Source organism: Acanthochromis polyacanthus, chromosome 14, assembly GCF_021347895.1.
Source record: "Acanthochromis polyacanthus isolate Apoly-LR-REF ecotype Palm Island chromosome 14, KAUST_Apoly_ChrSc, whole genome shotgun sequence".
Classification (NCBI taxonomy): domain Eukaryota; kingdom Metazoa; phylum Chordata; class Actinopteri; family Pomacentridae; genus Acanthochromis; species Acanthochromis polyacanthus.
The window spans coordinates 33,542,994-33,557,011 of NC_067126.1; the positions used below are offsets into that span (position 1 = coordinate 33,542,994).

At 39.1% G+C, this 14,018-nt stretch overlaps 1 protein-coding gene across 1 annotated transcript in view; it reads left to right on the forward strand.

Annotated features, from left to right (window-relative positions):
* Window positions 1-7,326, forward strand: part of LOC110957632 (anosmin-1) — a 49,796-nt gene extending 42,470 nt beyond the window's left edge. Inside the window, 5 exon segments of the mRNA XM_022203755.2 lie at window positions 1,414-1,502; window positions 2,615-2,786; window positions 3,287-3,507; window positions 4,231-4,372; window positions 6,156-7,326. Coding sequence (XP_022059447.2) covers window positions 1,414-1,502; window positions 2,615-2,786; window positions 3,287-3,507; window positions 4,231-4,372; window positions 6,156-6,214 — 683 coding nt within the window. The 3' untranslated portion in view covers window positions 6,215-7,326.
* The last annotated feature ends 6,692 nt before the right edge of the window (window positions 7,327-14,018 follow it).

A 14,018-nucleotide genomic window follows, 5' to 3' on the forward strand; every position in this document is an offset into this window, starting at 1 on the left:
GTTGCTATTATTCCCACACAGCTTTGTTTGGCGTCTTTAATATACAGATTATTTCTACCTGGCATTCAACACGTAGAAATTAAATTCTTTACGGATAGATGAGAACTTTACTGCAGCCATGGGAGAAAAGAGCATTTAGTTTTTTTATTGTCCAGCTTTATGGAATATGCACATGGAATATTACTGCAACAAAAACAGGATCAATAATGCATGAAGAGGAATAAATGAGGATGATGTTCTGCACGTGTGTAGCTAATATAGTGGGATGTGATCACACACAGCTAGCATGTGTTATATTCGCTAAATGAGTTTCTTTATAATTATACACTCACACATTGTGACTGTCAACAGCCTGTTAGCTAATTTGTTTTTCCTGCTTCCTGGCTTTGCACACAGTGCGGTCTCTCTGACATCCACTGGAGAGATTAAACATTTCCAACCCACACAAAGCAAATTCCAGACTAGAAAAAATGGAAATAGTCTGACAAACACATTGGAGATTACGGAGCTTACCAAAGGAGTGAATAGAGTTTTGGTTGACTTGCATATGTACACAGAGATATGTGGAAATGAGGTGTAGTAATCCTTTTCTAGTCTGTGGGGGTCCACTTGGAAGACTGTTCCATACTGTACATGTGCACTAGGTCTTAAATATGTATTCAGAGCACTATTGTATGGTTAAATTTTGGGATGGATGCAGACGTGTGCAGCGGGGACTTTGTGAAATTGAGGACATGAGAAAAGTACTTGTGGATGTAGAAAATATAACACCAGTCTTATTCTCTTAAACACCACTATGCTTATTTGACAACTATAGTGACGCGACATTCAGTTGACATCTCGTTTCGTTTTGTCCACACAGTCTCATTTTTAGATGCAGTCATACATGTGGATATGTGGAATAAGAACTCTGGGATTGAACCTTCATTTAGATCAACTCCTAATCTGCTTGTCTTGCTGAGTTACAACCACTTGTTACCAATTCCTGATCAGATTCCAAAGTGCTTCAGTGGAAGTCAACTAGGCATCTCTTTTTGGGCTGGAAAACAGTTCACTTGTCATCCAAGATGCCTTTTCAGTTCAGTGCCTAGAAGATTAAATTACATATAATCTATGATGAATTTACATGATTCACTACTTCTAGAATAGATTTACCAACTTAGTTACAAGTAGCTGCCACTTTTGATTCCTTGATGTATACAACAACTATCTTCAGTGATTCACTAATTGATTATTGCCGTAAGAATTTTGACACTTGTAATTAATACAGTAAGGATCATTGGGTACCTATTGAGTACATACTTTTGCTTAAAATCAAGTTTAAACTAAGCCCTTGTACTTGCAGCAGAGCATGTTTACAATGTATAACAAAGCAAAAGGTCTGAACCCTGTCTCATCTGTCTCTTGTCTCAGATCCGTCTGTGAGTCGCTACCATGTCCAGTGGATGCCGGAGTACTGCAGCCACAACGAGACCCGAGGACCAGAGAAATCCGTCACGCAGGTTAGCCTCCAGACACGCACAACTTCCAGCTGAGAGCCGCAACTTGATGAGCAGCTCCGTGCTATGCAAAGCACGTGCCTAACCTTTTGTCTGATGCTTAGAAAGGACAGCGCCGCTAAGGAAAACAACCCGACTGAGTGAACCCGAAGCCCTGTTGTGTTGGATTTGCACTGGGCAAATCACTGGCTGTTGTTTTGAATATTATGAGTCAGTCGTGTGGTCAGGCATGTGGTGTGTTGGCCAATAAAACGCATTTACTTAAACAATGTTTCCCGGAATGGGGGTTCATTCACCTCCGACGGCCCCACTCATGCTACTGCATGGGGCTTTGTTTTAGGATGCAGGAGTGTCTGTGTCTGAGACTTTTCCTTTTTTTCTTTTTTGGAGGAGGGGAGGTTAACTGTTTGGGCTCAGGCTGATACAGGATGGCAGAACGCCTGGCAATCAACACATTCTTTGGTCACCAGCGCTCCGGTTGCTAGGAAATATACATCCATTTTCTATAGATCACCAGGAAGGATTCCAGGCTTGTGCTTTTATGTGAGCACAGCGCCTCATTCACTTTTGATCAAAGCTGTTTCATATCAGAGGGAATATACACACACCCTTTCCCATGGGACTGCCGATTAATGCGGGCCCTCTTTATTACTGCGAGGTCTAAACCCACTAGTCAGCTGGATTTATTTTTTTATTCCTAGAAGAGAGATGAGAAAAGCATTTTTTGTTCGGATCAATAGATATAACAGAATAAAGTCTGTAATGAGTGTAAAGTGTGAAACGCTGCACAGAATTCATTAACACAGATTTACTTATTTATTTTCTATTGCAAATTCCACATGAATCCACTTTTAGTTCTTTTTGGGCTTCTTCTGCTACATTTTAAAGCTATGAAACAAACATTATATTGCAGTTTTGAATAGGAGAACAGCGGCCTAACCCCGACCATGTGAGTGTTCAAAGCAGTCCTGTAATGTGGGGCATATTCCTGAGGCTTGAGCGGGAATGTGATCTGCCCCTGTGCAGTGTATTTAATTATCTCTGAAGCTCCATGGGACCTGACCTGGGTGACATGTCAAAGTCATCATGGCTGAATAATGTGTTTCTCCGCTCAGGAGAACTACATCAACCTCCCGGGTCTGCTGTTCTCCTGCAAGTACAAAGTCACCGTTCACATGCTGAAGTCCAAGAGACGCTCCAAGGACGAGAGCACCACCTTCCTCACCCCGTCCTGCGCTACCATCCGCAGCAAGACTCACAAACACATCCCCTGCCCAGGGGAAGGAGGCGAGTATTCATCCGTTCATCCGCAAAGGGCGTTTTATGATCGATCTGCATTAGTGCAGACGGAGTAATTAGATACAGGAGCATATTATAATCATGATGTTGGGCGAAATCTATACAGAGTCAGAAGAACAGGTCAACATTTAGAGGATATTTATGGCAAACAGAGTTGATTCCAGGAAATTACTGCGTCTAGCTAAGAAGTAGTCCGTCACAAGACTCCCAAAAACCATGAAGTGTCATTTTTACACTTCAGTTTTTGTACAAATTATTGCAAAAAGGAGATTTAACTTGTTAATTAGTACCATATGCTTCCAGAGTGGCTGTTTGGCAGATTTTGTTACATTTTTGACAGAGCCAGGCGAGCCGTTTCCCGTTGTTTGAAGCTTTAATAGTGGTATCAATATCCTCATCTAATACTCTGCGATGAAGCGAAAAAGCACATTTCCCAAAAAACAAAACAATTTCATCTAATAACATTAACACAACCTTTCTCCCAACAGCTCCAGGCCTTCCAAAGGTTTTGGCTAAACCGGAGAACCTCACTGCTTCCTTCTCCATCAACGAGGGAAACATCACCGGCAACTTTCTCTGGCGTGTGTCTCGAGTGGCTCCAAATCAGCGAATCACAGGCTTCCAGGTCACCTGGGCCGAGATCACCACCGAGAGCCGGCAAAACAGTCTGCCCAACAGCATCATCTCCCAGTCCCAGATCCTGCCTCCAGTAAGTCTGTTTTCAGTCAAACTGGATTGAAACCCCTCAAAAATCTTGCATGCATATAAAGGCCATGCTTCATTGTTTTTATATACCACTGATATATATATATATATATATATATATATATATATATATATATATATATATATATATATATATATATATGTATGATCTATAGCGGTGTTATCCTGCACTGTGGGAAGTTTTATCTCCCACTTTTCAATTTAAAAGCGTCTGTCAGAGGTGACAGTGATTTGAGGATAACACTGTTGTGGACTCTTTGCGTGAATATCGCGATAAGCGGTGGCGTGTAGACAGACACAGGCAGAGATCTGAGGAAGTGTTGTGTCCTGCTGGAAGTTCTCCTCCTCCAACTTTTCATCTGCCTTCACGTCTTCCTCTTTCATCCTCCGCGAGATCCCTGAAAAAAGCCGCTCTTTGACATAATCTGCTCCATCAACAACACGTTCCGCCTATCTGCACCTCCCAGCCTCTAGAGCTCGTCTATAAATAAAACCACCCAGCGCTCGCTTTATCAAGCCGGCAGTGAAAAAGCGAGACAGCCAGCCGTATGAAAACAAAGTCTTTGTTTTCGTCTATGGCTTGTGCAAAGACAGCTATGCGCCCCTGTTTTACAGCCCATTCAAATTAAAGTCCTGTCAAATTCATGTTCTGTTGTATTTCAGCTGATTGCATGTCTTGTGCTGCTCTCCTCCCTCCTCTTGGCAGGATCATAACTTGCTTGTAGTTTCCAACCTGCGGTCATCTACCTACTACAGACTGGAGGTGCAGGTCATAACGACTGGAGGAGAAGGTCCGGCCACTGTGAAGACCTTCCAGACCCCCAACATATTACCTGTCATACAACACCGTAAGTCATACGTCACTTTTAAACAACCTAATTTTTTCATTTGCTCAGTTGCAGCTACAAACCTGATGCCTTTTCTTTCGTCTTAAATTTTGCGTCAGAGCTTTTATTTCATTTTGGTGGCTGCTACTGGTCACCCTCTATATCTTCATGTAGCCTTCATGTATGAGACTTGGCCCTTCGGTTAAAGTGCTTACCTGTTTCTTGTGAGAGATCATTTCTTTCCACCCTCAAGGCGGCATGGCTCAGTGGGTTGAGTGGCCGTCTTGTAACCGGAGGGTTGCCGGTTTGATCCTCGGCCCGTCGAGCTCATGTCGAGGTGTCCCTGAGCAAAACACCGAACCCCTAATTGCTCCTGATGGGTCGTGGTTAGCGCCTTGCATGGCAGCTTCCGCCATCAGTGTGTGAATGGGTGAATGAGACATATCATGTAAAGCGCTTTGGATAAAAGTGCTATATAAATACAACCATTTAACATCTGTGTAATAAATAGCAGCTGGTACGCTTAGCTTTGCAAGTACACTGGAAAACTTTCTAGTATTTCCTCACATTTCTAAAAAAAAATTAAGCTATTCCCTTACATATGATCAGTATTATAGGTCATTCATTCTTCTTGTGTGTTAAAGTGTCCCTCAGAGGGATCATAGACTAGGTAATACATGGCTAGAGATTCCATACATAGGAAAGATATGCATTTCATGTAGGACAACCGTTTTTATTTATGTAATGTGCTCTATATGATTACATTGTTTTGAAAACAAATATTAATACGTGTTTTCCGCTGTTCATGAACTTGCATTAGCACAGCTGAAGTTGTGCTTGTAATGGTGTTGGTGATACGTTCATTGAGATGATTTTTGTCTTGTATCTTCACCTGATACCTCATGGCCTTCCAGTGCCCCCAAAGATAGAGTCAAACACATTATCTATTGTATCTGAAGCATAGAAAAAATATACATTGTATGTTTTCCTATGTACGGAAACTTATGGCCCACCCTGTAGATGGATGTAGCCACCGTGGTATCAGCCATTGCTTTGTGGAGTATCGTTCCGAAGCCTCACTTTTGAATTCAGGCCTTTCCTGTTTTTTTGGGGGGTTTTTTTGGAACCAAATATGAAGAGTAAGGGGTGGATCTGACTGAGAGGTTGAGGACAAAATGCACACCCGTACAATTAACACTACCATATCAGTCACAAGTTATCCACAGTCTGCAGCATACCCTGCTTTACCATTTATTTCATTCTAAATGAGGCCATAAATTCTAAAATAAACATTATGCCGTGCTGAGGAAGACCTGAACCTAACGTTTGTGACCATAAATTCATTAGGAAATGAAATCAAAGCAGAAGTAGGGCCATTTTCTGACAGACTATTCCTGCATTCGTTTATTTCTGCAGCCAGATAAGTTGCTCCTTCCTAGTCGTTGCTCAGAGACCCAGAGGCCGCATCCATCTTCTACATACAGTCTATGAAAGTGATAAAGCTACTGCAGTTTTCCTCAGCTCTCTCTGTTTGGCATCAAATGGCCACCTAGTGAACCTAGCGGGGGATGCAGCAATGTGAGAAAGACTGTGAAAGCTGGAGGTGTTGGCTGTGAAAATTAGGCAACTTTTTTGCTAACAAGGTGATAATTTTGGAGATGAAAAGCTGTAACTTTGCAAGTGGCAAAAGAAGCACATTTACGCTGTGTGAAAAAGTTAATTAAAAGTTCAATTCTAGTCAATTTTTTACCCCCACAATGTGAAGTGTTGTTTGACAGGACTTTGAATCTGTGTGTTTTTCAAGGACCCAGACTCCGGCAGCACCACTCCCATCACCAGAAGCCGACGGTGGAGAGACACTGAGTTTGTGAGCCCCAGTAGGGAGAAGTACCAGTGGCTTTCTGCTCCTGTCTGTCAGGGAAGGAATGTGTGGAACCAAACAGAAACACAGCGCACCAGACCATGAACTGACCCCCACTGCTCATGAAATATGGGTCTATCTCCTCCAGGCTCCACAGCATGTCAGCTATTCCTTCTTAACCCCTCTCTCTTGACTTGTATGTCACCGGACGGGTTTGTCTGTACAGTAAAATTTATACTGCAAGGTCTCCTATTCTGCGTCGGTTAGCACACAGCTCCCAGATTCATTCAAGACCCACAAGGAAGTTATGAAATTCCAGGTAAAAGTAAGATCCAGGAACCCTCCCAAAAATTAGTTGTGACCCAGCACAAAGACCATCGATTGGATTTTGTTCGTTAGATTGAAAGAAACACGATTGCTTTTGGAACTCGATTGAAGGTCGGAAGTGTCGGAACTGTAAAACAATTGTTTACTCATGAGGAAAGAAAAGGTAGAAATGCATCTATTTATTATTTTGTGTTACCCGTTAAAGAGGCGCTTAGGCACACAGTCAGTACTGATGGATGATGTAACTAAAGTCATTGTTGTCTAACCCAGAATAATTCATGTAGTATGTTGCATGTAGTACATTTGATTTTAGAACTGTAAAAGAATTACTCGCTTCAAATTGAAAGCTTGTAATGGTTTTGCATGACAACCGTTAGCATTCTGTTGGCATGAAATGATGTCTGTGTTACCTCTTTTCAATATGTTAGCAATATTTCATTAACAGATTAACAAAGAATTATATTGGAAGTAATATGTAATGTTTATTAATGAAATTATAACTTGTGTGGAAATGATGAATTGTACATGTTCTTGGCTGTAGAAATATTTGTCGTGGAGCAGTCAGTGAATGTCTATATTTATTTATGTGTGTATTACAAAGTTTGGTTTGGATGTGTGTGAATGTGTATGTTTTTGTGCGTTTTAGTCTCCAATTTTTGAACCGGCAAAAAATCTTGTAAAGACATTTTGTAAAAATGGAATTGTAAATACAGTCTTATGTTACATGTTATTTTTCCATGGTAGAAACTGTACAAACTGCTAAGTAATAAAATAATCCTTAACCTGTGCCCTTTGCTGTTTGTTTGATTGAACCTGCTGTGAGAACTAAACCGACGTGCTTTTCCTCCCAATGCTCAGCTATTTTGGCAATTACCGTTGCTTATTTTGGCTGTAAAATCCATCATAGCAGACTCTGTTTACGGCGTGTTCGCAGTTCGGTCCAGGAGCCTGAGACACGTGCTCCGCAAGTCCAAATAAACAGGTCATCGAGCTCCGCAGCCTGAGCAAATTTACCATCTCGGAGGCTGGGCACCCGTCAACATAATGCTCTGCTTCTCGGAGCACGTTAAACGCCACTTCTGCTCGGCAGCCTTTGGCCCTCGTAAAACGGAAAGTGGAAATGTTTACAAGAAAATAAAGCTAAGAGTGACACTGTGAGAGTTGAGCCTGATGCACTGTGTATGAGTGGAGGTGTCATTTTAATGATAGAACTTTAAGATGAGTTGTGTATGTTGCATGAAAGCCTTTTTTTTAAAGCATATTTAATAACTCAGATGGAGTGCATGCTGAATTGTGTTTAACACTGTGTGACTTTTATGTATTTTATCACATGTAACCCGGCATCCTTTACCTTATATTCTTAAAATTCTATAAGATGTGGGGTTGTTGTCATTATATTGAGTTCATTAAGTGAGAAAATTGTCATGCATTGCACTATTGAGCATAAGTATCTCCACCAGCTGGTGGTTTAGTGGATTGTTGATGAGGTATTTGTTGTGTTTGGAGGTGAATAGAAACACACTAATTGCTTCCTCTTGCAAGGTCATCAGAACATTCAAACCGCTCCACCTGCTTTGCTGGTGAATGACATTTTGGACTTTAAAAGGCAACAACTCATCCAGCTCCTGATGTGACTCCATGTTAATTAATTTCTATCAGCAGAGGTTTATAAAATAAAATAAAAGCTCTGTAGATTTAAAGAACAGTAAAAGACATTCTAATCTAAAAAATGTGCCATACTTTTGTTCAGGTTGCGTTCGAAGTCGCCTTAACCCTGTAAAACCCAAATACAGAAAAAAATGAGGGAAAAAAACAACTAAAAATAACAATAGAAATATATAGAAAAAATTAAAATAAAACAAAAAATAATAATTTTATATATATTTATAATCCTAATTATAGAAAAATATTAGCAAAAAATAAAGTACAACTATCACATTTATATATGTGTGTGTGTTTATATATATATATATATATATATATATACACTCTGAAATATAGAAAAAAAATTATCAAAAAATTTAGAAATTTATATATATGTATATATATATATATATATATATATATATATATATATATATATATAAACTGATGTATTTTTGCAGCAGTGGGTTTTCCAGGGTTAATTAGATAAAAAATTACGATTGCCAGATTGCAAATAATATTCAAATGTGCCTCCAAATTATAATTTTCTGTTCTTTTGTTGTGGTTAATCAGTGTTAAATTAGTATCACAAATATGGGCAAAATTTAGAAATCACACAACACAATTTGTGTCTGTATAAATGGGTGTTTGCATGTTTGTGCTGTTGTAAGTGCATGTTTGATGACGCTGTCCAGATGTTTATAATTTCTGGCTGAAGTCGGTTCTCATCACCGTTTTCCTCGGCGAGCAACAAATTATTCTGAGCCCTTGCATTCACACACTCGGCCTCTTCAGTCAGTCAATGCTTCGCCACTCACTTCTCAGGGATGTTGTTTATGTACAGTTCTATTATGTCACAGGAGATTAGTTCCTTGGTCTGTGCACACTAATCCTTCTCTCTCTTTTCTAGGAGCCGGGCCAGTGTTTAGCGAGGGCTCCTTTCTGTGCGAGCCAGCCCAGCCCCTCTCCCTTTCAGCCTGTCACAGTCCCCCTCTGCACACACAAAATACCATGGCCCTCAAGTGTGAAAACCTCAAAACAAAAGGGCCTCCAGCCTCCTTTGAGGCATGTTGCAAGACGTCCAAGTCTCCGAGGACATAAAAGAAAGGGGAAAAAATGCAACAACTAAATAATAGGCTGGTCGTGAGTACAAAAGCTTTGTCTCTGATGGTACAAGGCCAGTGAGGGCTTATACACTTTGCATGACATTACGTCCCTATTGTGAAAGTCAGGCAGGGGATATTGCTTTCAAATTTAGACACATATTTCTGAAGAACGATATTATTCATTTGGCTCTTTGAATAATCCCAGTCAGTCAAATATTTACCCATGTCCTGGTTGACATTAGTGCCTATTTCATTAGGACTGAGAATAACACAGTGAGTCCTTTCAGAGGGGCACAAAGATGGGCTGTTTCTCCCACACATTTCCTCTGACCTCTTAGCACCTGTTCTGCAGATTAACATTGCAATGAGCCATGCATCCCTATTTATCAATCTAAGCCACTTTTATGGGTCATCACACAATACTTGACAGAGAAACTGTAACATTACTCCTTGAAGGATGGCTGGAAATTAAAGTTTTTGATGATGGGTACAATCCGAGCTTGGCTTTGAAGAATAAAATGGATGGACTTTACTTTCCCCTTTTTTGAGATGACACCGATCGTAACCTGAACAATTTGAGAGCTCCAAATTTCGTTCTCTTGCGAGTTTCAGGTCAGTGAGATCACTGAGCAGAGCCGGGCAGATTACTACCACATGGACTGCTTTTTTTTTTGCCACTCCTTCAATATGATGAGATGGAATATATTGTCTGTGAGATTGATGAAAAATAACCAGAGTGTTTTCCCCCTCCATTAGGAAAGGCAGTGTTACTTTAATGCTGTGGTATGGTGAGAAATCTGACCTTGCCCTGGGCAGTGGCATGTTTCTGGTTAGGCTCTGGTGAGTGGGACCATGCAGGGGACACATGAAAGGATCTCCCTGTCAAGCCGCAAAGATGTTCAGTCTAAGTCTAATGAAGACCAGAACACATGGACAGACCTGAGAACATACATGCCACACATTATACAAGCACTGGAGCTACAACACTGCTGACAAGCGTAGTGTTCCCCTCCTGTTCTTTAAAGGCTGACAGAGTGAAAAGCTTGACAAGCATGTCTGCGCTGTGATTAAAAAGCTGTATTACCAGGACATTGAGGTAAAACCATTGGCACATTCATAGACAGGCAGATAATGCATTTGTTTTTGTTTTTTTCAGTCTTTTAGCGTAGCAACAATTTCCTTTTTCCTCTGCACCTCCACGGGGAACACGATTTCCAAGATTCAGTGCCTGGAAAACGGTTCAGTGGCGTATGTTGTATAGATGAAATGGAACTAACGGGAGTTGTACAAAGTGCATCATGTTGAGCTGTTGTCATACATTACTTGTTTATGTTTTTACAAATAAGCCAGTTACAGCTTATAAGGTACACCAAATATAGTCCAAGATAAGAGCCATACAGTAACTCCAATGTCAAAATGTTTGTTTTGACATTGGAGACGCTGAGATATTTGCGGAGAGGCAGAATATTAAATCATCTCCAAAAATATCCAGAAATACTCCATTACAAGGAAAGGTCATTTTCACTTTTGAGTGACTGACGTCATTCTAGAGGTAAAAGTACAGAATCACAATCAACAAAATGTTCTTTAAGCATCACACCTAAAACTAGAAAAGCACTCAGAGAGTGCAGTACTCTGCCAAGGCTGCTCAGTTCCGGCATAGTTCAGACGTCATAGTTTAGACAAACTACACAATGAGGTTTTTGTCATATTTTGGACCACATACTAAATTATGACATTTTTTAGTGATATTTTTGACCACATACTAAACTATGACGTTTTTGGTCATATTTTGGACGACATACTAAATTATGACGTTTTTGTCATATTTTGGACAAAAAACTAACCTATGATGTTTTTATCACATTTTGGACCACATACTAAACTATGACGTTTTTGTTCATATTTTGGACGACATACTAAACTATGACGTTTTTATCACATTTTGCACGACATAGTAAACTATGACGTTTTTGTTCATATTTTGGATGACATACTAAACTATGACGTTTTCATCATATTTTGGACCAAATACTAAACTATAATGTTTTTATCATATTTTGGACGACTATGACGTTTTTGTTCACATTTTGGACGACATACTAAATTATGACGTTTTTGGTCATATTTTGGACGACACACTAAACTATGATGTTTTTGGTCATAATTTGGGCGACATACTAACCTATGATGTTTTTATAACATTTTAGACGACATACTAACCTATGGCGTTTTTATCATATTTTGGACCACATACTAAACTATGACGTTTTTGGTCATATTTTGGACCAAATACTAAACTATGACGTTTTTGGTCATATTTTGGACGACATACTAAACTATGACGTTTTTGTCATATTTTGGACAAAAAACTAACCTATGATGTTTTTATCACATTTTGGACCACATACTAAACTATGACGTTTTTATCACATTTTGCACGACATAGTAAACTATGACGTTTTTGGTCATATTTTGGACGACAAACTAAACTATGACGTTTTTGTTCACATTTTGGACCACATACTAAACTATGACGTTTTTGTCATATTTTGGACAAAAAACTAACCTATGATGTTTTTATCACATTTTGGACCACATACTAAACTATGACGTTTTTGGTCATATTTTGGACGACACACTAAACTATGATGTTTTTATAACATTTTAGACGACATACTAACCTATGGCGTTTTTATCATATTTTGGACGACATACTAAACTATGACATTTTTATTAAACCACTGAAAAGACAAAACATTTAATTAAAACTTTAATGTTTAATTAGAAAATTAAATCTTAAAGTCAATAAAACTTTAAATAGGAATGAAACAGAAAATACAATAAAGCATTTAAAAAGGAAAAGCTGGTAAAACATTTAAACAGAAAAACCTTAAAGATTTAAGTGACAAATTAAACATTGGGAAAGAAAAGGAAATTTTTCAAATAAGGCGATAAAACATTTGAAAAAACAACAATTAAACATTAAAAAGACAAAACATCTCAAAATCAAATCAGACATTAGAAAAGAATAAAAGGTGAGAAAAGAGCAAAACTAAACATTTGAAGAAGAATCCAACTAAAGACAAAATATTTGAAAAGACACCAGTTAGACTTTAGAAGATCAAATTAAACAGAGATGATAAAACGATCAAAAAGAGCAAAAACGGATAAAGGTCTTAAAGCGTTTTCTTGTCTGAAATGAAAACATCAAGTTGTTTCTTCAAATATTTCCTCTTTCTTTGTTCTTGATTTGATTGTGGACAGATTTACTCAGAGCTCATTTCAGAAAAGCTTTCCAGATAAAGTCTACTAGTAGTTGAAGGCATCGATCAAACTCAGATGGATGGTCTAAATGTGAAATCAAGACTCATGGTCACAAGTTTTAAGGCTTCTGTCAACCACAAAGTTCAAACGAACAGAGGGGTGCTGAGAAACTTTTAAAACTTCAGTCCTCAGACTGTCTGAAGGTTCAAACTAACAGTGAACTACTCAGGAACTTAGGTATCAGCCCTTGGACTGTCTGAAAGTTAATTCTAACAGAGAACTGCTGTGGGACTTAGAAAATTTCAGCCCTCAGACTGTGTGAAAGCTCAGGTCCTGAGGACTTCGGAGGTCTGGAGGCTTTGGAAACTGAGGGTTCAACCCTGCAGCACAAAGGCTGAAGTCCAACCTCCTGAGAAAAACGGTCGAGTCGAGACTCGAGTAAAAAAACCTTGAAAAACGACAAAAAAAATCGATGATAAATGCGCAAAAAAAAACAACAACTAGTATCTGAGTGAGTACGTCAGGGGGTAAGAAGAGAGACTACTAAGCAGAAGGTAGCAGAATCAAGACCTACCACTGGCAATTTTCTTTCTTTTCTTTGTCTAAGTTTGTCAAAAAATTAAGCAGGGTCAGGTCTTGAATCAGCAACCTGCAACTCCATAGGAATATCCTTAACTCACTGAGCTACAGATCAGTTAAAAAGAAATAAATTCGTCGTCCCTTTGACATCGTAGTTTCCAAGTGACCACATGGGTGGTCATTTCTTGTTTTGGTTTATAAAATGTCAAACCCAAATATACTCAGTTTACTGTCACAAAAACCAAAAAGATTTACATTCATGATGCAGGAATCAGACAGTTTTTCACCTTTTATCTTAGTTTAGTCAGAAAGACAGTTGATAATGTGTGAATTGTTGCAGCTTGTGAGCCATAAAAGGTTTTAATCTTTGGGGCCGAGTGTCAGAAAACATTTAGAAACCAACATCAACAAAACACTCAATAAAAATTTGAACATCATTAAAGGGAAATCCAACTTTTGCATGACGATGTCTAATTAAAGGACGTTTATTTACAATGTAAATGTGCGATATTCATCCTTTGGAGCTTCTCTTCACATCGTCTTCCACCTGGACTGGTTTGGTCGGGAGCATGTACAACAAACATCTGAAAAACTGCACTTTAACATCAATGAATGACACTGAAGTTTAATCGTTACATAAATGAGGCTGAGTCTGGATGTGCTGCTCTGTCATTAACTCCTCAGTTTAGGGAAAGTTCAAACAAAAGAGGACAGTTCTGATCAGACTTGAGAATGAGCTTATTTTGATCAAACATCTCAGACTTTCTGAGCTTCAGCACCTCTAGCAAGATATTTGAACAACAAGCAACTCCAGAGATCCAGAAGTTGCAGAGAGTTAGCTTTAGCTGAACCACAGAACATGTGGGATGCTAATCTAGCAAAC